The 25,931-nt window shown below is 43.0% G+C and overlaps 2 protein-coding genes across 4 annotated transcripts in view; both read left to right on the forward strand.

Moving 5' to 3' along the window:
• ascc3 (activating signal cointegrator 1 complex subunit 3) overlaps window positions 1-3,954 on the forward strand; it is a 113,397-nt gene extending 109,443 nt beyond the window's left edge. For both annotated transcript variants that reach the window (XM_084028024.1, XM_084028025.1), the window contains exons 40-42: window positions 2,188-2,394; window positions 3,019-3,194; window positions 3,388-3,954. In XM_084028024.1, the coding sequence (XP_083884150.1) occupies window positions 2,188-2,394; window positions 3,019-3,194; window positions 3,388-3,535 (531 nt within the window). In that variant the 3' untranslated portion in view covers window positions 3,536-3,954. The remainder of the gene's footprint in view (window positions 1-2,187; window positions 2,395-3,018; window positions 3,195-3,387) is intronic.
• A 2,982-nt stretch (window positions 3,955-6,936) lies between these two features.
• sim1a (SIM bHLH transcription factor 1a) lies at window positions 6,937-25,683 on the forward strand. 2 transcript variants are annotated; one of them, XM_084026249.1, is made up of 12 exons: window positions 6,937-7,064; window positions 7,207-7,629; window positions 12,180-12,262; window positions 14,068-14,157; window positions 14,242-14,350; window positions 14,450-14,535; window positions 16,163-16,362; window positions 16,468-16,583; window positions 16,783-16,930; window positions 22,152-22,314; window positions 23,302-23,698; window positions 24,104-25,683. In XM_084026249.1, the coding sequence occupies exons 2-12, from the start codon at window positions 7,455-7,457 to the stop codon at window positions 24,820-24,822; spliced, it is 2,286 nt and encodes a 761-aa protein (XP_083882375.1). In that variant the 5' UTR covers window positions 6,937-7,064; window positions 7,207-7,454; the 3' UTR covers window positions 24,823-25,683. The 2 variants fall into 2 exon arrangements, with proteins under 2 accessions (XP_083882375.1, XP_083882376.1); XM_084026250.1 differs by having other exon boundaries at window positions 16,468-16,574.
• The last annotated feature ends 248 nt before the right edge of the window (window positions 25,684-25,931 follow it).

The following is a 25,931-nucleotide window of genomic DNA, read 5'->3' on the forward strand; positions in this document are numbered from 1 at the left end:
TTTACAGCTCCAATTTAAGTGCTAATTGCAGCAGTAATGAGAGTGTCCGGGCACGACGGCAGGCCCTGTGGCTTCACCCAATCAGTGTCCCCGCTTTCCTCCTTCCCCACCTTTACTCCTCCGCCGCCCCCACCCCCCCCCCACAATGTGGCGGCCTCTCTAATTAAATCATTAGATGTGCAGCAGCGTTCCTGTCTGACTTGCCCAGGGAGAGTAATCCTCACATAAATAGCTTTTGCTGGGTTAACCAGAGAGGCTTCACTCCTCCCGGCCCTCCACACACACACACACACACACACACACACACACACACACACGATTATTCCTGTCACTTTCTCTGTGCCTTATGTCTTCCTCGTTGTAGGGCTTCTGGGTTGAGCAAAATGTTAAATTCTCCTTAAAACTCTTAAGAGCAGTGACCAGCATGTGTTAGGACGAATCAAGATGCTTTCAAGTGGCAGACTTACTGGACAAAAGCTGTCCATCTTCAAATTCACATTCTCTTTTTTTTTTTTTTTAATCTTCCTTTCTGAGCACCCTTCATGTCATAAGAGAACATTTGAAGTAAGAGGGAATGATTCTTCTGAGGCGAACTCATACCCAAAGGCAACCGTCAAATATCGTCAAAAAAGCATTAAATGCAAGCAAACAAAAGCACGCAGAATAAAAAACAATAAAACAGAATGACAAATCAATGTGATTTCAAACAAAATTTATTAAAAACCACAACACAGCTACGTCTTAAACTCTGTTATAATAATAATAATATGTTTTATTTGCAAAGGAATGTTCTCGACCTCAAGCAGAAGTCAACTTACCAAAACCAAAACATTTGGCATAAGATTGCAGGTACAGAACAGGCAACAAATGTCGAGGCTTAAATAATTAATTCTCTTTTCAAATTAGCTGCCAATCAGACATCAGCGTTTGTTTGTCATTTTGAGTCACCTTATATTTTGAGGGATTAAGAAAAAAAAATCCTTCTAGTTAATTCCAGCAACCAAAATAAATGCTTTGTTTATTTTTGCATCGGGTTCCTTCGCCTCCCAAAATGTCAAAAATGTCGGGTTTTGTTTCTCCTTCGGGTTCATCTGATACTTTGTCATCAATTTGCATGTTTGTTTGTGATGTTAGTTGATGTTAGAGGTTAGTCCAACTTTCCCCCCACTGTCAAACAACTTCCTTTGCTTCTCCATCGTCTCTAAAACAGATCCTTCAGCACACACGAATAAACACATCAACACATCCCACATCCCGCTGCTGACTGTAACATCGACATTTAAATATCACTAAGGCCCTCTGTCCCCGCGGCGCCTTTTTCTGGCAGAGAAGCAACAACTGGGGAGGCTTCAGTCCAGCGTTTCATCCAAAAATCGTTTTTTGTTTTGTTTCTACAACAATATCTTGACAATCCCCATTATAACAACTGCTGTATGATAGACTAGAACTGCCTTTATTATCTGTTTGGGCTCCTATCTACATGTTTTCTACAATAACATCATCACTGCTTTTTACAAAAAGTTCTGAGGTTTTCTTTATTTCGGGTTGGACGCTTTTCCGTCTGCTGCAAATTGGCAACCAATTATTCGCCTTTGAATGTCAACGGCAACCTGGCAACCCTTTCTGTGGAGCCCTGTTGTTATAAGCATGATTAAAAAGGCGTCTTTTAAGAAGCAGACCGGGTGCTTTCACAGTCAGGGGGCTGGTGGAGGTTGGGTGGGCTATAATGGGGCGCAGAACTCAATGCTGGAGTGGACAGGAAACTGGTGTGAGTTATGATGCGATGGGGGGGTGAAAATACGGGCAGCACATCTTTTGAAGTTTATGGCTTCTATATGATGGGAGAACAAAGCGTTACAGTAATCTAATCTGAGGCAACAAAAGCTTGTAGCCATCTCTCAGCATCAGGTGGTGACAAGAAAGCGCTTACTTTCACAATATTGCAGAGTTGGAAGAATGAGGTTCTGGTGACGAAATATGAGACGGCATAAAATATTCAGGTCACAAGTATCCAGCCAAAATAATTACAATTCACAGTATTATCACGATAATCATCAAAATATACGACTACTTTTTTGTGAACATTCTATTATCCTGCGAATCCACGGAAAGAAGGCATTTCTGGTCTTATTTTTGTTGATAACGAGATATGATGTGAATGTCTTCTCTCTCGCCCGCCCTCCTCAGGCCTGGTCCTTCCTGAGTTGTCTCCCAGTGCTGGAGGTCCAGATGAGCGTGAAGGGCTGGTGGGAGGACAGCCAGGAGCAGACGGAGCGTCTCCTGCCAGCAGCACGACCCAACCGGAAGGAGAAGAGCAGCTGGCTGGAGGTCCATGCTGACCAGGAGTACGTCCTGCAGGTGTCGCTGACACGCATCAACGTGGGCCAGCAGAAGGTCCGTGTGCCCAGAAGCAATACGTTCTACACATGAGGAGTTAACTTACAGGAATAAAACGTCATAAATACTGCAGATGAAGCACAAACTCACTGATTATAATAAACCTGATTGCTTTTACAGCTCTATTATTATGTGTAGCATGATAACCTTTCTGCTGAATCTCCCTGTCATGGTAGAGATCAGGTAAAGGCCGGTCAGCTGAGACCAACTTGATATGCTGAGTGTGTAACCTCTGTAGGCTCGGGCAGTATTACAGTATTACAGTATACCAGGGTATTTAGAGAGCTCAGTGTATTTATTTCAATACCGTCATAAATACTCCTATTTCTACGATGCCGTATTGACGTGACGTGTTGTAGTGACCAGCAGACGCCACCAGAGGTCGTCTCTGTAGTGTAACGGGAAGCTGAGCTCAGAAGGTGGTGACTCAGTGTTTCTATCTTTTGTTGCCTTAAAAAGCTTATAGTTTATAGCATTATATAGTTTTGGGTCATTTTGCATTGCGGGGAATATTAACTGATCAATAATGTATTTCTGTGAGTGTAGCAGTGCAGTGTTAACGGCGGGTTGGCTTTTAAGGTGAAGCCCTGTACACACCGTACCATGTGTGTGTGATTTCAGAGGAGGCAGGACAGTAAGGCCCAGTCTCCCAGGTTCCCCAAGGCGAAGGATGAAGGCTGGTTCCTGGTCCTTGGAGAGGTGGATCGCAAGGAGCTGCTGGCTGTCAAACGCGTCGGATACGTGCGCAACCGCACAGCGGTGTCTTTGGCCTTCTTCACACCGGAGAAGGCTGGAAAGTAAGCAGCTTTACAAAATGGAAAGATTTAAGGCAAATACGTTGTTTTCCATCCATATAGCTCCCATAACATTTCTTCTTTCAGACTAGTGGATGGAAACAACCAAAATACACGTTTATGTATTTGTGTCTGTAGATTTTCCTAAATTCACCATTAGATAATGCCTCATTTGTATGGTGCCGTGTGCTTCCAGGTGCATCTACACACTGTACCTGATGAGTGACAGCTATCTGGGTCTGGACCAGCAGTATGACATCCACCTGAATGTAACACCCGCCAGCATCTCGGCTCAGGTCAACACGGAGGTGTCCGACTCAGCGAGCGCTCTGTCCGTCAGCTGAGAACACTGACGTGGCGATCGCTCTGAAAGGGTCGTAAGGGTCACTGCATTCAACATTTTCTATCAGCTTCCGATATCTACTTCTGCTTGAGTACATCATGTTTAACGTTAGCAGTGGCCTTCACCTCTTACTTTAAACTTCTGCATTGTGAATGCATTCCATTCTGGTCAATTGAAAAAAACTACATTTGAGTTTGTTCTCTGATTATTTGATAACGGTGGGAAATGGGTGATCAAAAAAACTTTTTCATTGAATTGATTTAACCTAATGTACCACTGAATTGTATTTATCAGAAGTGGTGCATACCATCAGTGATGAACAATGGTAATGTCCCATTTCAGAGGGGGGGGGGTCTGTTTTTCAACAAGGCTGTCCCATTCTACATATGGCCAGAAATAAAGCTTTGTTCTGTCCAAACACGTGTTTGTGTGTCTGTGTCATACCTAGCGTGCCCTGAGGTCCATCGTATGCATTGGATCCCAACCTGGTGTGAACTAGATCCCATCCTAGTGGTTTTAGCACTCATTATTGGCTCGTTATATGTCTGAAAACCACTTCACCCTAATTCTGCCACTAAGAGGGAGTCAGACTGGTCGGTGATCACAAATAATGCTCTTTAACTTATATTTTTAAACATTTTTGATGTGGGGAGAAGCTTCACATCCACTGAAGGAGGCAGCACTGAACCAGGACAGCTTAGGCCATCAATACATTCACTTCCACTTTGTCTAGACAAACTGGGATCATCAACATTTACTCAAAGAAATCTATTCCAGTCAACATCCGGTGTTTGAGTTGAGGATGATGACTGTGTTATACACCGACAACGGTCACTTAGGAAGGCAGGGGGCGTGCTCCAGGATCCTCTTTGTGGACTTCTCCTCTTCCTTAACTGCATGCAGCCCCACATCCTCTGTGGATCCTCACATGACTGTGGACTTCCTCCTTAAAAGAGAGCAGAATGTCAAACAGCTCCATTTCTCCAGTGATGCTCACATCCACCGACAGTCTGATTCAACACTGCAGCGAGCGATGTCCGTGTCGAGTTTTGAACGCGACCGTATGCTCTGACTCCCCTCGGTGACGTAGTTCACTCGACTGACCAATGGTGCATCTTTGATCAGTCAGTTACTTATTTCCTCAGCCACGGAGCGAACTATAGGGCCGGCCCCCTCTGCGGTCGGGCTGCGGAGGGTGATCACCCTTGGGTCCAAGCTGTGCGGAGTGCAGTGCTCCACCCTCCAGCAGCTCGACGGTCAGTGGGCAGCGAAGGAAGCCGGTGAAAGTGCACAGGACTCCACCACACACATCCTGAGCAGCTGTTTGCAGCTCGTGCCCTCAGGAGATGTGTAGCCCCCTGTATTCCAAACAAACGGGGCAGGAACAGTTTCATCCTCTCAGCTGTTAGGACCCACAACAAACACACCCCCAATATGGCTTTTCGGCTTATAGCCCTTTGTGGCTATTTCATTCATTTAGTTTGAAATGTGCTCCATTGAAACACAATGAAAACACACCGTCTGTCTTTAGCTTGGCACTGTGTCAGTGTTTTCTTTCATAGTGTGCTTCCGTGCTGCATGTCCTAATGATCAATCTCATCTAGGATCAATCAATCAAATGTTTTCTCAATTAATATGGATCTGCAAAAAAAGTCAAAGAAAATCAACATTAATGTCATTAAATATCATTTATCCAGTAATAACTCAAAAATGTTGAATCTAAGATCAAGAAGAGTTTAGACCCTGAAACAATAAAAGTGGTGTAATAATGTATAACAATAATTATTAGGCATGGGACAATATGTAAATGTCATAGCCTGCCAAAATACATGTGATTCACTTTTGTTAGAAAGTTTGTTATAGGCTAATATATAATAATATTTTGTATTGTGTCACAGATAACACCACTTTTTTTTTTAATGAATGTGCCTTTTAGTGAAAAACTATCAAAATACTCAAATAAAAGACAGATAGATAAAGCATAAATCTATAATAAATACACTTTTTAAATGTATGTTTGTTTAGTTTGTTTTTTTTACACCAGACTATTTTTCACTTTTCTACCATGATTGTGAGCTAGACATCTTTTTTGAACTCACACGTGACCATATTCACGATTATCCCGATAATGACAATTCATTATCGAAGTATTAAATGTATATCGTCCCATTCCTAGTTATCATTTCAGTCACGTTACCTGTTGTGGAAAATCAGCGGTTCTGTTGATGTTATTGCGTATTTAAATTCAACGGTGAAGCCCCGCAGCGTGACTTCTCCATCCCGGTTCGGACCGGAACGAGGCTCCGGCGGGTCCGTGTGTACCGGCCTCCGTCCCGCGGTAGCAGTCTAATTAGCGGAACGAATCAGCGAGCGGTCCGCGCGCCTCCAGTTCCCCGGATCGGTTTCTCTCCGCAGGCTGGGTCCCATTACCACCGGTGTGACTCGACCAGAGAGAGAGAGTATCCACCACCATCATCATCATCATCTTTATCATCATCCTGTCCTTTAAAGGACGGCAGCCCAGAATGGAAGCTCGCACCTCTAAGGTGAATCATGAAGAGACCATAATTCATAATTCCCACATTTCTATTCTGTGACATTTATTGCACTTCTGTCCAACACTTTTTTTTTTAATTATTATTGTTTTATGTATTTGTATTTGCTGGGAGGGTCCCGGGACAGACAGATGCTTCCTGATTGGTTCTGTTCTCCCCAGGTGAAGCGATCATGTGAGGGGACACATTTGGAATCGAGATCATCATTCGCCACGTGACCTTATGTCACGCGCACTCATATCCAAGAGACATATTTAATACACAGAGTCCATAAGTAGTGTCGTAAATGCCACATGAGCTCTGCTCAGCAGGAGGGATCTGTTCCCTGTGCAGGTTGAAGAGGCCTCTGCCTCCGCAGGATAATGTAGGCCTGACAGCAAACACCTCCGCGTTATACACCAGGACTAACTTCTCCCGTGCAAGTAGCCTAAAATGTTTTTATATCATACAATAAATAAAAACAAGTGAAAACCAAATATACTTTTTTTGTTGGATGTGATTCACGGCGATAACAATTTTACAAATTATGAAACTTTAAATAGCCTACTAAATGAAGTAATTCTAAACAATGTATGTCGAGTAAGAGGGGAATCCCCGCCATTGTTAAACTGCTTCAAAGCAATCTTCACTGAATATATATTTGTGTTTACAGCCTATAATTCGTTTAAAGTGAAATTTATTCAAGGAGAGCTCCAGTTTGCTCCCAGAAGAGAGTCCTTCCTCACCAGCCAATCCCTGCTCCTGGAACCGCGCGTCATCATAAGGAGGAGCCAATAGACGCGCGAACAGCGTGTCCTGTCGTCCAATGGGAGCAGAGTTGTCCGTAGTGGGCGGGTCTCGGAGCCCGCAGCGTTGAGGGCGCCCTGGAGGTGCTGAGGATCTAATAGGATGGAAGATCTGCGAATGGTGGACTTTTTTGGGATATTGAGGACACTTTGAAGAGCGACAGACGTCAGTTCAGCGCAGTGCGAGGAGGTAAGCCAACGACTCCGTGAACTTAAACAAGTACGGACACTACATCTGTACAAGAGTCCTCATCTATCCGTACGCAGCGATTCAAGTGTGTCGTTTTTTGACGTGGTAAATAAAAAGTTAGCACGTGTTTTGATCCCCGCAGAGCCCTCAGCGGGACACCAGGTGTGATGGATGCGCGGTGAGTCCTCCAGCGGGGGCTGAACAGACATCGTCGCTGCAATCCAGGAATTAGCCGCGTCCCGCTCGTCGCCGACCCCCCCGGACCCGCTTGGAGATATGGGAGCGCGTTGACGGGCCGGCAGCTGTGGATTTTAGGCCGAGCCGGTCGGATGTGTGGACTCAGCTTCAGGTCAATGCGATGAGACAGCCGGACACTGACTGAGACGCAACATGAAGGAGAAGTCTAAAAACGCGGCCCGGACTCGACGGGAAAAGGAAAATAGTGAATTTTATGAACTGGCCAAACTGCTGCCGCTTCCGTCGGCTATCACGTCCCAGCTGGATAAAGCCTCGATCATCCGGCTGACGACCAGCTACCTGAAGATGAGAATAGTCTTCCCTGAAGGTAAGAGAGCCTAAACAGCGCCGAAGGAATCAGACAAAAGTAGAGGGAAAAAACAACAATTACTCCACATTAAAATACAATTATCAAAACTGACTAAATGATAATTACAGCAGTATTTTATTTTATATCTAATTATGAATTATTATGTCATTATATACGCCAAATATATTTATTAAATGATGAGTATAGTAATAATACATATTATATATATTTATAGCACCGAGGGAAAAAATAGATACATTTATTCTGCATGATTTTATTTAGTGTTTTCATGATGTTATATAATTCATTTTAAATAATAATTATATATCTTTATTTTTTACAGTTTATTTAAATTTTACAGGAATTATATCTCGCTTCAGATATTTCACTGAAAAGAAAAATAAGTTGTTCCATAGACAAATTCTCTCTATGATTATTTTTTTAGATATATATTTCGTTCTTGTGTTGGAGCCTTACCTCAGAGAAAATGTGCGGATAAAAAGACAGGAAATAGAGACGTGCGCGCAGTTTCGGTTTAATTACTTATTTCCATCCGTCCTGATCGCGCGGGCTACCTTAAAATATCTCTCCCCGGAGTTCCAATCGCATCTGTCTCATAATACAACATATTCTCCGCAGTTTATCCTCCCTGTAAGGAAGCAAACGAGCGCATAGACTCGGCAGCAGAAGTCCCATGTGTCCCTCGGTCCACTCTGTGTGCGGGGCCCCTGGAGGCCCCTGCCAGCAGAGTAGCTGTGATGAGGCTCCTTCCTGCGTGACTGCTGCAGAGCCGCGGATATTAGTCCGTGTGATCCCCCAACATATGGAGCTCCTTGTAGCGGTGCAGCCAAACTACAGGATCTGTGTGTTACACTCAGCCTGCAGCCTGAGGGCTGATCACTTATTATAATTCTAATAATACGCTGGTTACCAATGCAGAGGGATGAAGCATAATATATTATAAGAGTATAGAGTGAATGACATTTTAGTTTAGTTTCTTAAAAAAAAATACATGACATGATAAGCAACATGTAATGACAATGACTTTTCTGAAAAGGAGTAGGAAGAAGTTTTCACCTGTCTAGTCCTCGCTCTTTTCCATAACTCAAACAATGAAATCATATTTATCAAATACTCACTGCGATTGAACCACAGGAGTTTTAAAAAAAGTACATTAGCTGGGAGGGTTTGTGGTCCAATCAGGATCAGTTTGAGTGAAAGCTGTGTCAGTCAGGACACTGATGGTCTCCTCTTTTTGCCTCCTGTTCCCTCCAAGCTATATTGAATATAACATAATATAAGAGCACGAATGTGTGGAGCATAAATAAATAAATACATGTGGCACGGTTCTTGGTCCATTCTGCATTGCTTGCATGACTGGAGGGTGTCAGACATCGGCTGTCAGACATGTCTGAGTAATAGCCGGGACAGTGTTGCCCGTGCGGAGGCTTTTACTCCCCTGTCCTCGTGTTAAATCCCCTCTGCTTGTTTGAAAGGCTCCGGAGCCCCCACACACACTCCACCCGGGGGCCACATGTGATGATTTAGGTGTGGAAAAGCCCCATCTGAGGGGGCTGGAGTGGTTCGAGTGGGGAGAAGAATCGCTAAACGTGCTCTTCGTATGGAGTTTACCAACGGCTGTGTGTGTGTGTGTGTGTGTGTGTGTGTGTGTGTGTGTGTGTGTGTGTGTGTGTGTGTGTGTGTGTGTGTGTCTGTGATTTGTGATGCTCAGAGTGGTCACTTGGGTGACCTTTGACCTCAGCCATGTTGTCCATCCTGGGTTAAATTACGTGACACCCCACACCACAAACATGTTGAGTCCTAAAACAGGTTTATTCAGAGCGGGAGCAGAAAATCAGTTTCCTGTGACCATCAACCATCAAAAACACAAAGTCTTCATGAAAATGAAAGGAAAACGATGGGGAGCATGATAACTGGATAACTGGGCTGTTGTTAGTCCCAGCTGCAGGTTCCTCAGCGGATGGACCATTCATAGAATAAAAATGCTCTTGTGTTATTCATGTGACTGCAGTTCTAACTGAGTGAGTTGGTTGTTTCTTGTCCCACTAATGAACTGCACACGTGCTCTCAGCATGGAGCACCCCGAAAATATTTGATAATAATTATAATAATAATAGTAATACTTTTTATCATTATTATTATTATTACTATGGCTGTTTAATTCTGTGTTATACTGTGTTACACAGCGATGTTTGAGTTTAGTTTAGGCTCTCAAGCTGTGATCGGTTTAGTAATATATGTATTTATATTTATTTATTTGTCTTTTCTTGTGATTTAGATGTGTTTTTTTAGATTTTAGGCCTATTTATTATAAATAAATAAATAAAAGCAATTCCAGAAAATGTAATTTATTCAGACTTTTCTCTTTTTTCTTCTTATTGTGAAATTTAATATTAATTCTTCAGAATAGCAGCTCGCGTCCACAATAACCATAATGCGCGAGACGTTAGTCTACTGCTCTAATACTGGATAATAATAATAATAATAATAATAATAATAATAATAATAATAATAATAATAAGACGTGTATATGATGAATCAATACGTTGGATGAAAATAAAATAATACGTGGTCGGCTGCTCTCGTGAGGCTTCTTCCATTAACTTCAAACAAACTTCACAATAAAAGCCCTACTTCCTGTATGAGCAGGTGAGCCGCTGGTTCCCTGGAGCAGTCCGCACCAGAACCTGTTCTCATTCGATGCTCAAACCAGGACCCGGGCCCCTGAAGCCCGGTGAGCCTCTGCAGTAATTAGCCTGTGGACAGAATATCTCCCACGTGCTTGTAAATCGCGTCCTCGCGACTCCTTTACAAACACCGTGCTACTGTGGAGCGCGTGCTCCACATGTTCCATGCGTGCACATTTCCGTCACCCTGTGACTGTCTGTGCTTCTTTCTGTTCCTTGCAGCTTCCTCTTAAAGTCTTTTACTTTACTACCCTAAAACGTTTGCTACAATTATTATTATTATTATTATTATTATTATTATTATTATTATTATTATTATTATTATCAGTTTCTTTTTTACTGATGGTGAAATTGATTGACCTGTTTTTATTTCTCATTCCAACAAAAATAATAAAAAATAATATTATTATTACTACTGTTGCCACTATTATTATTTTAATTATGATTATCATTATTGTTATAATTATTATTATTACTACTATTATTATGATTACCATTATTGTTATTATTATTATTATTACTACTATTATTATGATTATAATTGTTAGTATTATTATTACTCGGATTGTTGTTATTATTATTATTATTATTATTACTACTACTATTATTATGATTGCCATTATTGTTATCGTTATTATTATTATTATTATTATTATTATTTCTACTACTATTATTATGATTACCATTATTGTTATTATTATTATTATTATTATTATTATTATTATTATTACTATTATTATTATTATTACAATTATTAGTATTATTATTACTAGGATTGTTGTTGTTGTTATTATTATTATATGAATAATGGATGGCTTCTGTGAGGACCAATAGTCGCCTCTGAGAGTCCAAAATAATGAAATCACTATTGTAACGCAGGAATCGTTGTTAAATGAGGTGTTTCGTGGCTTTTATGTATTTATTTATTGATCCCTTTCTTCGCCTCTGTGGCTGTTTGGTGGATTCTGGGATTGAATGCCAACGTGAAGTGCGTGTCGGCTCCGTGTGAGGCGGGAGGCGGGAGGCGGCGGGCCGCTGTGATCCTCGCACGCCCCCTGTTTGTTCCACACACGGGGATTTGCATTTGAATGGCGTCGCTGCTGCGCGGACCCTGTTTGCTGGGTCAGGCCATCTGACGTCTTAGTTCGACCTTTCCTCTGTATCGTTTCACGCTGCAGCATTTGCAGTATTATATCGATAAAAAAATATATATATATATGTATTTGGATTTCTATTTTATTGTTTGCTGTGTTTTTGGAGTTAGACATGTTAACATATGTTAACTTGGCCGGCGGTTTAACGAGCCTTTGCAGTCCTAATTGTAAACCAATTAGCCTGCATATGCATGCATGTGAATTGAACACCGTGTTGTTATTATTATTATTATTATTATTACTATTATTATTATTGTTATTATTATTATTATTTTACTATTATTTGCACTGCTCTCAATGTGTTTAGACAGAAATAGAAATAGCAGCTAAGGACAAGGACGAGGGCATAGATGGGCAGATAAAGGTTGGACATACTGGACACAGGTATAAAAATATAAGTATAAGTAAAGACCTGTGTTAATCTCTATATTATTATCACAATAGTTCTTTTTTTCTGATCATACGATGCAGTTAAATGTGTGTCTTAAAATTGAAAGCAGAACTGTGTTGCACTGAATGATAATAAAATAGCCTCCACAGTAAAATGATGTTTGTTCACTTCATTATAAATGTACTTATGATATTCAGCCTAAACACTTTCTCTTTCCAGGGTCTTTAGATGTGGTGTTTCCCCTCTGCTTATATTCTAAAATATTCCTTCTGGTATTTTCATGTTTCCCCTGCGTGTGTGTGATTTGTTCTCCAGGTCTGGGGGAGTCCTGGGGTCATGTGAGCCGCAGCACATCTTTGGATGGAGTCAACCAGGAACTGGGCTCCCATCTCTTACAGGTGCGTCCTACCACTTAAAAGGCCCTTACAGTTATTAGAATTAAGAGTTTGAAAATGTGTAAAGCTCTTTGTAAAATTCTCCCCAAGAGGACATTGATATTTGTGTTATTATTATTATTATAGGTAAACCGTGTGTGGTGTGGTGGCGTCCGCCTCCTGGTGCCTTCATTCACTGCTTTAAGAGTGAAATGAGCTGAACACATTCCTGGTCACGCACAGAGCCTCAGACAGTCCTGCAGCCCCTCTCACATCAGCAGCAATACAATGGAGCAGGGCTACAGGTCTACAGCTGTACAGGGCCACAGGACTATAGAGCTACAGGGCCACAGGACTATAGAGCTACAAGGCTACAGGGCTACAGGGCTACAGGACTACAGGACTACAGGACTATAGAGCTACAGGACTGTAGAGCTACAGGACTATAGAGCTACAGGACTGTAGGGCTACAGGACTGTAGAGCTACAGGACTATAGAGCTACAGGACTGTAGGGCTACAGGTCTACAGCTGTACAGGGCCACAGGACTATAGAGCTACAAGGCTACAGGGCTATAGAGCTACAGGACTATAGAGCTACAGGTCTATAGAGCTACAGGACTACAGGACTATAGAGCTACAGGACTACAGGACTGTAGAGCTACAGGACTACAGGACTATAGAGCTACAGGACTGTAGAGCTACAGGACTATAGAGCTACAGGACTGTAGGGCTACAGGTCTATAGAGCTACAGGACTACAGGACTATAGAGCTACAGGACTACAGGACTGTAGAGCTACAGGACTACAGGTCTATAGAGCTACAGGACTACAGGTCTATAGAGCTACAGGACTACAGGACTATAGAGCTACAGGACTGTAGAGCTACAGGACTATAGAGCTACAGGACTGTAGGGCTACAGGTCTATAGAGCTACAGGACTACAGGACTATAGAGCTACAGGACTACAGGACTGTAGAGCTACAGGACTACAGGTCTATAGAGCTACAAGGCTACAGGACTATAGAGCTACAGGACTACATAGATTTTTTTATTTTTTTAGCTAAATCAACTTCCCACTACAAACACATGAAGAGCCTTTCGTTTTTTAGCTCATAAAGTAAGAATCCACTGTTATTATCCTTCCTGCGTTCATGTGATTGATCATCACAGATGCTGGTAATAGTCTCATCCGCCATTCCCGCCTAGCGACACTGAATGCAGTCTAATCAGGAGTAATCAGGTATAATTAATAGCATTCACCATGGCCCCATTCCATTTAGGTCCTCTAATGTGCAATGTTGCCCCCCCCCCCCCCCCCCCCCCAGAACAGCTGTGACACACAAAGTAGAATGGTACCAGAATTAACGTTAGAATGACACCTGCCGTGACGCGTCGCCATGGCCTGGAGACAGCCAGAAACAAACCCTCCCTTCATGAAGAATACCGTTCAGTTTTTACTAACAAATGAACATACTTCACTACAGCTTCCAGAAATTAGCATGAAGTTGAATCTGATTAAACGGCCGTCGTATCAGGCTGCATCACTTTGAGCTAGATCATCTGGAAACTGAGAGTTCAATGCAGCTGTTCCTTTACAGTGACATGGCACTTCTTTCATGTCTTTCTTCACATCAATATTTTGGCATGTTTTTGCGGCAATGAGTCTGCTGTGACAGTTATCTCATTCGATGGCATGCGGTGATAATAATACTACACTATATATACTACATCTATATCCATGGAAATGGAATCAGGGTGACATTGATTTTATCGCCTTTTCTTGATGTGATGTAATATACTAACGGATGTTCGTCGCTCCTTCTTTCAGACGTTAGATGGATTCATTTTTGTGGTCGCTCCGGACGGGAAAATAATGTACATCTCGGAGACGGCGTCGGTCCACTTGGGCCTGTCGCAGGTTGGTTTGACGAAACTCACTTTGGCGACGCCATCGGCTCCAGCATACGTGTCACAGCTCTGAGATGAATGCTCGTTTTAACAGGTAGAGCTGACGGGGAACAGCATCTATGAATACATCCACCCGGCAGACCATGATGAAATGACCGCCGTGCTGACAGCACACCAGCCTTACCATTCACACTGCGTTCACGGTAATGGACGACCCAGCCACGCTGTGCTGTATATGACATGCACTCAACATGCGGTATGAATGATGTTTTATAATGCACGTTTTCCTAACATCTCTGCAGAGTATGAGATGGAACGCTCCTTCTTTCTGAGGATGAAATGTGTCCTGGCTAAAAGAAACGCTGGTCTAACCTGTGGAGGCTACAAGGTAACAGAGGCTGTGTCCCAAATCACTCTATGGTGGAATATCTAGTTCTCCGTGGTGTACTTATTATATATGAATTATTATACAATATATATGGACTTAACGGAGCAGAGAACATGACCCGAGACCCAAAGTGTTTTTCATTTTACAGATGAGATCCATATGCAGGCCTCTATATAGTCCTCTATTTAGTCCTCTATATAGTCCTCTACATAGTCCTCTATTTAGTCCTCTATATAGTCCTCTACATAGTCCTCTATATAGTCCTCTATTTAGTCCTCTATATAGTCCTCTACATAGTCCTCTATATAGTCCTCTATTTAGTCCTCTATATAGTCCTCTACATAGTCCTCTATATAGTCCTCTACATAGTCCTCTACATAGTCCTCTATATAGTCCTCTATTTAGTCCTCTACATAGTCCTCTATATAGTCCTCTACATAGTCCTCTATATAGTCCTCTACATAGTCCTCTATATAGTCCTACATAGTCCTCTATATAGTCCTCTACATAGTCCTCTACATGGTCCTCTATATAGTCCTCTACTTAGTCCTCTACTTAGTCCTCTACATAGTCCTCTACATAGTCCTCTATATAGTCCTCTATATAGTCCTCTACATAGTCCTCTATATAGTCCTCTATTTAGTCCTCTATATAGTCCTCTACATAGTCCTCTATATAGTCCTCTATATAGTCCTCTACATAGTCCTCTACATAGTCCTCTATATAGTCCTCTATTTAGTCCTCTACATAGTCCTCTATATAGTCCTCTACATAGTCCTCTATATAGTCCTCTACATAGTCCTCTATATAGTCCTCTACATAGTCCTCTACATAGTCCTCTATATAGTCCTCTACATAGTCCTCTACATAGTCCTCTATATAGTCCTCTATTTAGTCCTCTACATAGTCCTCTATATAGTCCTCTACATAGTCCTCTATATAGTCCTCTACATAGTCCTCTATATAGTCCTACATAGTCCTCTATATAGTCCTCTACATAGTCCTCTACATGGTCCTCTATATAGTCCTCTACTTAGTCCTCTACTTAGTCCTCTACATAGTCCTCTACATAGTCCTCTACATAGTCCTCTACATGGTCCTCTATATATTGACAGAGATGAGTCAGACCATGTTCTGGTCTCTGTCCAGGTGTGTCTGCAACGACCCCTGCTGTAGTGTGTGATGTTTTATCGGAGCAGCAGATGGAGGTTGGCGATGCTTCGGGGGCCAGTTATGAGTGAGGAGTCGGCACCGAGTCATCGGCAGCACAAACCAGGCAACAACCACTGCTGTCGTTTCATCTATAAACGTGGCGTTTTTTGTCCTTATGGTGTTAACCAGTGGCAGCTGGTCAACAGAGGGCGCTAGGCTAAGATTCAATAGGCCTTAATTGAATAAAACACTTAAAGAAAATGACTTTTACATTACAGTATATCTTTTTTCAGTCGTGCTGTGGCTTTGTACCAGCTCTTCATAGGGAGACGTTTTTACTCAGAGATTCCAAGCAGAACCCGACAAAGTCTTGTTTTCTAGACGTTTGCACAAAAAGGATCGATCGCAGGTTTGACTGGAGAGGTGAACCCGTGACACTGAACGGGACTTAACTGTTTCTACTCTCTGTATCAAGGTGATCCACTGTAGTGGCTACCTGAAGATCCGCCAGTACAGCCTGGACATGTCTCCATTCGACGGCTGCTATCAGAACGTGGGGCTGGTGGCCGTCGGACACTCGCTGCCGCCGAGCGCCGTCACCGAGATCAAACTGCACAGCAACATGTTCATGTTCAGAGCCAGCCTGGACATGAAGCTCATCTTCCTGGACTCGCGGTACGTTCTCCCTGTTCTCTGAGGGGCGACCGTGTGTGTGTGTGTGTGTGTGTGTGTGATTAGACGGCCTAACGAGCCCTGTGAATGTGTGTGTGTGTTGCTCAGGGTTGCAGAGCTGACTGGCTACGAGCCTCAGGATCTGATTGAGAAGACTCTCTACCATCACGTCCACAGCTGCGACTCCTTCCACCTACGATGTGCTCATCACTTGTGTGAGTTAGGTTTGTTGTACCTTACTACATAATCTCTCCACACACACTGTTACAGAACAGACACAGTACACCGCGCTTGTGATGAACGGGGGAAATAACACATCATGACAAGTCTTTTTGATAAATAATATAGTTATTTGTGTCTCTTTGGTTGTTCAGACCTACAATTAACACAGATGTTTAATCTCCCCCCCTGTTGGTCTCGTAGTGCTGGTGAAAGGCCAGGTCACCACTAAGTACTACCGGTTCCTGGCCAAGCCTGGAGGCTGGGTCTGGGTTCAGAGTTATGCAACCATCGTACACAACAGCCGCTCCTCCCGACCTCACTGCATCGTCAGCGTCAACTACGTCCTCACGTGAGTCAAACGTTATAAAAGCGATGATACTAATATTAGCTCAAAGTGTCACTGTATCCTGACAGTAGTAGGAGACAAATACTCTGTTCAACATAACTACGAACGACCCAGTTCAACATGTGTTTATGTCATTTTCTATTAGAGAGCAGTAGCATCACATTCTATGTTGAGCCACAGGCTTGATACTGTAGCAGCAGTAGTGCTAGCATAGTGGTGGTGAAGACAACAATTCCCATGAGCCCACGCGACTTTACAGAACGAAATCAGGACAATAATATTCCATTTTTATGTAAAATAATATATTTTTTAATTGTCTTCCGACAGTCATTTACTGAGTGAAGTGTTTTTACAAAAACTGTCACCGTAAAAACAGAAAGACTTCTTATCAACATGCTTAAATTAAGTAAAAACACTTGAATGACTACTGATTTCTTTTAAATACATTATTATAATGAACAGAAAAACATGAGTAAAATATGACCTCACATTTAATAATTGTTCAAATACAATAAAATGCTATTAAAAAACAATAATAATGTCATCCTAAATTCTGCTTAATTAGATGTAATTGTTTGGCAAACCTTTAAATAAATACAGACATTTCATTATTTATGTTAAAAAGTTAATATCTGTAAAAATAACAAATATTTTTTTTATTTTTTTTATTTATTTTTTTATTATTATTTATTTGCTAATTTAAATCAGCTACAATCTATAGTGGTATTAGTCCTTTTTAAAGATTTAGTCTTCAGCAGGTTTGAGCGTCACACAGTCGGACCAACAAACAGTTTGGTTTTGGTCTTTTAATAGGATTTGGTGTCAATGAAAAAACATAGAATCAAACGTCGTGTTCTTTGGCCGTACAGTGAAGGCAGCACGTCAACATGGACATCCATAAGATGGAAAACATGTCAGCGTCCAGGGTGTGACCTCATACTTCAAATAATGAACTGTTGGCTGGATGGAAGACGCTACACTGTTGACCTAACAGACGTAAAGTTGCTTTAAGACCCACACGTAAAAGTAAAGAACACAACCTCACTATAGGTTGAGTCTCTGTGTAACTTATAGATGCAGATGAGTGGCGGCGGTCGTGGTTTATATGGATGGGAGGACACCTGACCACCGTCAGTCAGACGGGTTTGGTGTGATCACATCACCGCTCCACTGTCATCCTCCGCTTTGATGAGATAATGAATGTTGGTACTGGAGATTTACGCAAACAGTTGCTGCGAAGCAATTAACTGGAGGTTAATTGGAAATATGACAAGTGTTTGTTGAAGCCTTGTTTTGCAGGAGAATGCTTTTCCAGTCTTAGTGGTTGTGAGTGAGAAAGCGAGGGGGAAATGTGATCATGAGCTATTTTAAGGAAAACCAGAACTTTGCTGCTCTTTGAGGGCGGCTGACATTCCTGCCCTATCACGGTGTCTGCTCTCTTGTGTGCCAGGTGTGTCTGCATGTCTGAGCCCTGAGTTACCGAGTTTGCTAAGTGTGCTCATGTGTTGGCCGTTACCTGCGGCGGCGGCGGCGGTCACCTGGTAGAGTTTATCCGAGGCTGATAGATAAACAGAGGCAGACGTATCGGACGGGGATTGCTTTTTATGCCGCGCTAACGGCACTAAAATCTTCATTACAAGCTGCTACTTTACACTTCCTTCCAATAAAATCAAAGTGTAATCACGGCGGAGCATGAGCCACGCTCTTATTAGTAAGTGAGGGGCTAACGTTTACTTGTCTATTATCCCATTATTTTATCGCCCCCGATGTGCATGTTTCACAGATGCACCAGAGAACGGGGGGAATGAATAAGGCCCATAAAAGCCGCCGTTAGGCAGCGCGGCTGGCTGCCTTCGGAGGCAGAGACCAGCTTGACGCGCGTTCCCTCCACCTCCTCCATCAAACCCATAACAGCTCTGTGTTTATGGCCTTTTAATTCATAGGCTGTAAACCTGATGAGCGTTTATGGGCTCCAGGTTGCTGTGTGGGGAACGAAGCCTTATTTCCCTCCTTGCTCTGCTTTGTACGGTAGGTCTGCACTAACGGAATGATGATCATAATTATTATGATCGATTATTATTCATTGATTTTAATGATTTTCATTCACACTGAAATGAACAGAGCACTGCTTTCCCCTCCATGTTGGGCTACATTCCTCCTTATTAGCGGTGGGACCATAGATTTTATCGCAGCTCTGGATGAAAAAAAAATACAAAATTTCATGATCGAGATGATCGTGATATTGTCATGTCATAGTTTAAAAAAAATACAGGATGTGTCAATAAAAACAGACCCAAGATGTTGCTTATTTTTTAAGTTATTTATGACCTTATGGTTTATGATGCCTTTATTTAAAATAGTTTAATTATTTGTTTTTGGGTAAAAAAAAAAAGAGATGGTACTCTCTGATGCAATTACAATTTTTGTAAATCGCAAATTATTTTGGTCAGAATAATCATGGCATGAAATTTTCCTATCGTCCTTTTCCTATCTAATTATATTGAATACTTATATTGCACAAAAAGGAAGATATAGCACTTTTGAATATGAATATTGCAGATTAACGTCTCGTCTTCTCGTCGTTTTGTGTTCATTGAATCGTGGCGATGGAGATTAATATCATATTAAATGTGCAGCCTCACTGTATGGAGCGAGCCACGCCAGTGATGGTGGAACTGAGGCAGCATATTCATAATCCACGGGACAGAAGGCAGACAGTGGGATGTGGGCAGGAGGTCTGCTTCTGTGGGGTGTCGTCAGGAGTTTGTTTGCCCAGTAGCTTTAGTGTATGCAGCCGGATAACACCGCTGATAAGGCCACTTCACCGGCATGTGAACTCCCATTGTGTGTTCAGCTCTGATAACCTGTGCACCTCCTGTCCCGGCTCTGAAAACCTGCCACCGCCGCCGCAGGCTGACGGTGATTTAGTAATAACGGCACGTCTGCACCAAAAGCACGTCACCACAGGTGTCTGTTTAATCGTGGCTGTTTCCTCCGTCACTCTGCTATCTCACGTAGAACAACACCAGGACGCAATACTTTCATTTTTTAGAGGATTCAACACAAATAGAGGACAAAGCTGTACGTGTTGCCTTTATTTTTAAATTCAAGGGGGAATCGCCAGATCATTAATAAGGAGGAAGAAAGGTGTACTTTTTGACTTTTCTTCTAAGTATTTTTATTTCACCTTGTCAATTACTTTGGTACATACTTGCATGCTACCACCAATCCACTGAAACACAGACTGTTTGTTCACTGAAATGAATTTATGTATTAACTAACGGTCACTCTTATGTTTATATAGTAAGTCAGTTGACCCGCTTACAGGACTTTTTACATGTTTACACATAAATATACAGTCTCTCTTACACTATATGGAGGAACAGAAGCGTCGTAATCACTGCTGATGGGACGATATAGCATTTTATCAGGCAGATTCAAAACACACACAATTAGTTGATCGTGGTGAATTTTCATTATCGGGATAATCGTAAATATTGTCATGAATGACTAAAAATGAAAAAAAAGAGCCTGATTCTAAAAAAAAACATGCAAAAGTATATTTTGAAAAACGTATTTATACTTTATTAATGATTAATGATCATCTTATTTAAGATTATTTCATGTTTTTTCTCTAAAAAGGATGTTCATTAAAAGAGTTGTCTCGTCTGTGTTGCAATAAAAATGTTTGTTTCTTCATATCTAAAGGAACGATAAAGGGTTTGAGAACATAGTGTGTTGGGGAGCTAGATGGGAGAATGAGTGTGTAATTAATTTCTTTTGATGTTGTCAACATGCTGGTAATAATAAACTACTTTATTGTATTCAAGATTTAAGATTTGTTTATTTGTCCCAAGGGAGATTTGTCTTGGACAAAAGGCTGCCATATAAAAATACATACAATAGGGTACGGACTTTAATACTGTTTTTAAACATTACTTGTGTGGATGGGATTGTTTTTGAGAATGAAGGAAGAAAAAACCTGTTTACAAAAATCCCTGCGTGTCTTAATGTCTCTAACGACTTGCTGTCAATCACAAATGGAAGAAAAGAGTGTTTTTCGGGTGAAGTTGCAGCTTCAGTGCTTCTTGTCGTAGACTCTCAGCTCCGGGAATCAACATGATGATGATGATGGCGCTCACTAATACGTCACTCGTCGTATTGTTTATTTGGATTGATCCAGATTAGTTGCCAGGGTAACAGCTACTCCTCCTGAAAGGACAACAACCTATTTATAAACATGCGTTCACATGAGTGCATACAAAAATACACTGACATCAATTAACCAATCAGCATAAATAAACTCACACCACTGACTCTACTTCTCACTTGATTTATTATCTCAGTAAACATGAGTTTATGGTCACAATCTCTAGTTTCAAGTCTTCTTCAATCCAGCAAGATGTTCATTTAGTAAATTATGGTCCATTTAGAGTCAAATAGACGACGGCCATAATGCTGAACTCGAGACCCGCACACCACAAACCAATGGGTGACGTCACGATGACTACCACCACTTCTTATATACAGTTTATGCTCCAAATGTAGCTGATGCAAACCCCATAAAGTGTGTTTGCATATATGTGTGAGTCTGAAGAGTCACTGATGTGTGTGGGGAGATACGTGTACATGATGGATCACTGTTTGTCTCAAGTAAACCCTGTCCAGGTTTTCTGTTCTCAAACTTGATTCAGCATCTGTGGTCAGATCTGTGTAACACGTTAGCAAGAAATCAATTCCCATTCTCCCAGTGGTGAGACATCCAAGCTTCTCCTGTGGGCCTGATTTAGCCAGACAGAGCCTTTAATCTCCCAGTGTATTTGATTGGACGGCTTTCCCTCTGTAGAGTGTTTGTTGAAGGCCTTGCTGCAATCCTTCTGGTAAAACAAGCATCCCAACAGCCATTCCAGCCCCTCTGAGCACACACACACACACACACACACACACACACACACACACACGCCTCTCCCACATGCTGTCCCTCTTAGCACCACGATGAGACTCTAATTGCTAAACAGATGTTAATGGGTTTTTGCACCAAGAGAAAAACCAAACACGCAGGTACCCGTGGGCTGTTTGTGTTCTTTAATAAAGAGCCTTTCCCGGGGACTGGGATCTCTCGTTTGTGTGATTATATACCGTATTAAATCTATGAAATGCAAATGAAAAACGTAAACAACAGTACAGTGAACGCCCCATGTGTGATTTATGCTTGTGTCTTCAGGGAGACGGAGTATAAAGGCCTCCAGCTTTCTCTGGATCAGGCCACGTCCAAGGCCTCGTTCCCCTACAGCAGCAGCACCGCCAGCCTTACGGAGAGCAGCAGAACTCCCAAGAGCAGAGTATCCCGGCCCAAAACCAAAGCTAGACTCTCGCCGTACACACAGGTAAGGATCTAATGCCTCAAGTGAAGCCAAAGCTGAACCGCCTAAAAATGACATTCTCTCTGCTGGTCATCAGGGGGCCTCTGGTTGTAAAAAGAAGCCTGATTGCATGGGAAGCTATGAGAAAATGACCCTACTTCTCACTTTATCTATTATCTCAGTAAAAAATGTAAACATGAGTTCCACCCGTCGCTCCTCCGCAGTCCAAATATGGTCACTTCCTACACTGGTTGGCAAAACTCCAAGATGGTGACGGTCGACCCCAAGGCTAGTCCCCAAACCAATGGGTGATGTCACGATGACTACTCTTCTTATATAGGATGGTATGACACCTTGTTTTGCTGAAATCTGGTATGACAAGTGACGTTGCAAAGTGAGGAACTCGAGCAGGCAGGTTGTAAACAAGCCAACAGTTCCGTCGGATCATCTAAAGCAATTTATTTGGGTAATGAGTGAAAGAATGAGATAACAGATACAAGCAGCCAAAATGAGGGCAGGCTGTGTGGTCGACCATCTGAAAGGAGTCAGGAGAGGTGGTTCTCCTGATGGGTTAATTTGCCTCATACAGACTAAAAAACACCACAGGATCCCAGAACCGGAGCATGTTGTTGGGAAGAAAGACGTCCGCAACCCTCAATCTGATCAACCACAGTAGAGAGCAACCAAGATGTTGCTACGAATCCCTCATTTCACAGGGAAACTATGTGCGGAGGACCAAAAGTGGACCCAGAAAGTAATCTGTTAACTTTGAAGGATGCTGGGTTATAATTTAATGCAATTTAACTCAGCATTTCTCTTCCAAATAACTTTGGTTAACCTGGGGGTTTGTTTAAACCCTGGCTGCTAATGTATCTTATGAGGTCTCTTGGCCAGTTAAGAGAATGCAAGTTTGAAGCACTTCAGCGTAGGCTGCCGCCTGTGGTGTGCCACCTCATTTGATGTTTCATTCATGTATATATATAATGTATTTCCCCACCTTTCTCACTGCAGTATCCTAGTTTCCAGGCAGAGCGGTCGGAGTCTGACCAGGACAGTCCATGGGGCAGCAGCCCCCTCACAGACTCAGCCTCCCCTCAGCTGCTGGAGCACAGTGAAGGCCTGGATAGCTCCTGCGTGTACAGGCAGTTGCCTGATCCCCGCACGCTCTGCTACAGCTTGTCTGAAGAGCACCATCACACCACCGGCGAAGGCTACACACACCTCCACGCACATGGTCAAAGTCAGAGTTGCGAGCGAGGCCGGTGCGAGGCGGGGCGGTATTACCTAGGAGCTCCGCCGTCTGGACGGGACGCGTGGTGGGGCTCTGCCCGGTCCATCCTACCACTGAGCAAAAGCTCCTTGGAGAACCACGAGGGATATGACGGCAGCGCCATCCACAGCTACAATGGTGAGGACTAATACCTGGGCCGTGTTCACTGTACAGAATGCACTCTTTTTGGAAGACGCAGACTTTACCGTCTACACTGCGTCCTTTGTCCTCCGAAATGAGATGGTCAGGTCTACAGAGGAATTTGTGCATCCACCCTTTGCCGCTCCTGTCACCTAGCAACCAGTTGCGGTTGACAGGAAAAAGTATAGTTGAAGTAGCTAACGTTAAAATGGAGCCAGAGATCATATTTTATTATTTTTATTTGATCTTATAATGGAAGATATGCTTCATGTCCAGTGTGAACCCAGTGTGATATGAGTTCTTGTTCTTCTCCTTCGTGTGAGTTCACCAAAGCAAATTCCTCTGGACTAGGTTGGAATGGCAGTAAAGTATTGAATCTGTTTTCGTTGTGTCCCCCTGAAGGCCGGGGCCACTGGGACGAGGACAGCGTGGTCAGCTCTCCAGATGGAGGCTCAGCCAGTGACTCGGGAGACCGCTACCAAGCTGACCACTATCGCTGTAGCCCACAGGAGCCCAGCAAGATCGAGACGCTGATCCGGGTCACGCAGCAGATGATCAAGGAAGAAGAAAGTCGACTTCAGCTGCGCAAGGGCCTGCCGGCTGCCCCGCTGGGGCCGGCCAATGGGCTGCCCAAGGGCCCCGGTCAGTGCTTCAGTTCTGAGTATACTCAAGGGCCCGTGCCGCTACAGACCGTGGTGTGTCGAGGTTTGAGTCAGAATCTCAGCCCTGCTCCTAGTCCTGCCCCTTTGTCCAGGCTTAGCAGTCCAGGTCCTGAGCACCTCCACAAGCCTAAAGACTACCTCCAAACAGACCTGCCCCCTCTTTCTTTGCCTTTACACCATCCGTTTGTTCGGCCGGGTCCGTGCTCGTCTTCCCCGACCCCGGCCCCAGCTCTCTACCCCTCCCACACCCACCCACGGCCCTACTTGGACAAGCATAAAGCCTACTCCCTGACAGGCTACGCTCTGGAGCACCTCTATGACCCAGAGAGCCTCCGAGGCTACTGCACCTCTGTCAGCACAGGCCCCACCCACTACGATGTGACCCCTCACCTCCGCATACCGGCAGAGCAGACCCCTGGACATAAAGGCACCTCTGTCATTATCAGCAATGGCAGCTAACACTCATCCAACACAACGTAGAATACAAGTGAGGGACTACGGTCACACAGCCTGAGCTGGTTAGCTCCATTATAGCGTCAAGCCATGTTTACTCTGGATCCTGTTAGCTTGTTTTCCATCAAACCGATCACTTTCTTCAAATTGTTGCTTCAATATAGAGAGACATTGTAGCTATATTTTATATTTTATATCACACATCAATACATTTCGCTGAATTGGTGCTATGTGGATATTCTCAAAGGTGAACAACAAGATCAGTAGTGCCTGTGGTTCTGCTGCATAATGCCACTGCAATGCAGCTTTTCGTAATAACCATTGACTTTATGTGTCTTTGGTTAAGAATAGGAAATGATCGTGGTCATCGTTTAAAAACTGACTGTCAAACAGCATGTTTTCCACCCTGACCTCCTCCCCACATGGATGTTGTCACTTAAAACTTCACCTGACTTCCTCCTTTGTTCCCGTCATAATTCTCATTATTACACTATTAGAGACACTACAGGGCTTTTTGAGAAATATATGCCATTCAGAGCATTAATATATCATCAAACAACTACTATCTATGTAAAGATACAGTGGCAGTAGCAGAGAATGAAGTCACTGTCCCTCTGTGTGTGTTGTTATCAGAGCCCCACTGGCTAGCTCACACTGCTCTGCTATCATACGGTGGATGCAGCTGATAGCGCCGCCCCAACTTACAGCGTCATTGCAGAAACGTGACGCCCACCCTCCGGTTCCCTATCAGGTAAACGCTGTCAGCTCCGTCAGCACTTCTGTCATTGTCAGCACCGTTAGCTGCTAGCCCTCACCACGTTGAGAGGCAATAGAAATGCTCCCAATCCCGTATCATGCACCTTTAATGAGACAGCTGGATGTTTGACAAGTAAAACACGGAGTAAGTCACACTTGAGTGAAAAAAACAACAATACTTTCATTGAAACCGATCGGTATGATGGGAAAAGATGGAAAACAGGGCCTGGCAGAAAACAGCTGGAGTTGTGCTTTAACATCCGTCCCAGTGTGTGTAACCTTTTGCACTATAAAAGAGGGAGATATTGTGAGGAGGTCTTGTTTTGTCCAATGCATTTGGATGAGGAGAAACAAGAGGG

Source organism: Eutrigla gurnardus, assembly GCF_963514095.1.
Source record: "Eutrigla gurnardus genome assembly, chromosome: 14".
Classification (NCBI taxonomy): Eukaryota; Metazoa; Chordata; class Actinopteri; order Perciformes; family Triglidae; genus Eutrigla; species Eutrigla gurnardus.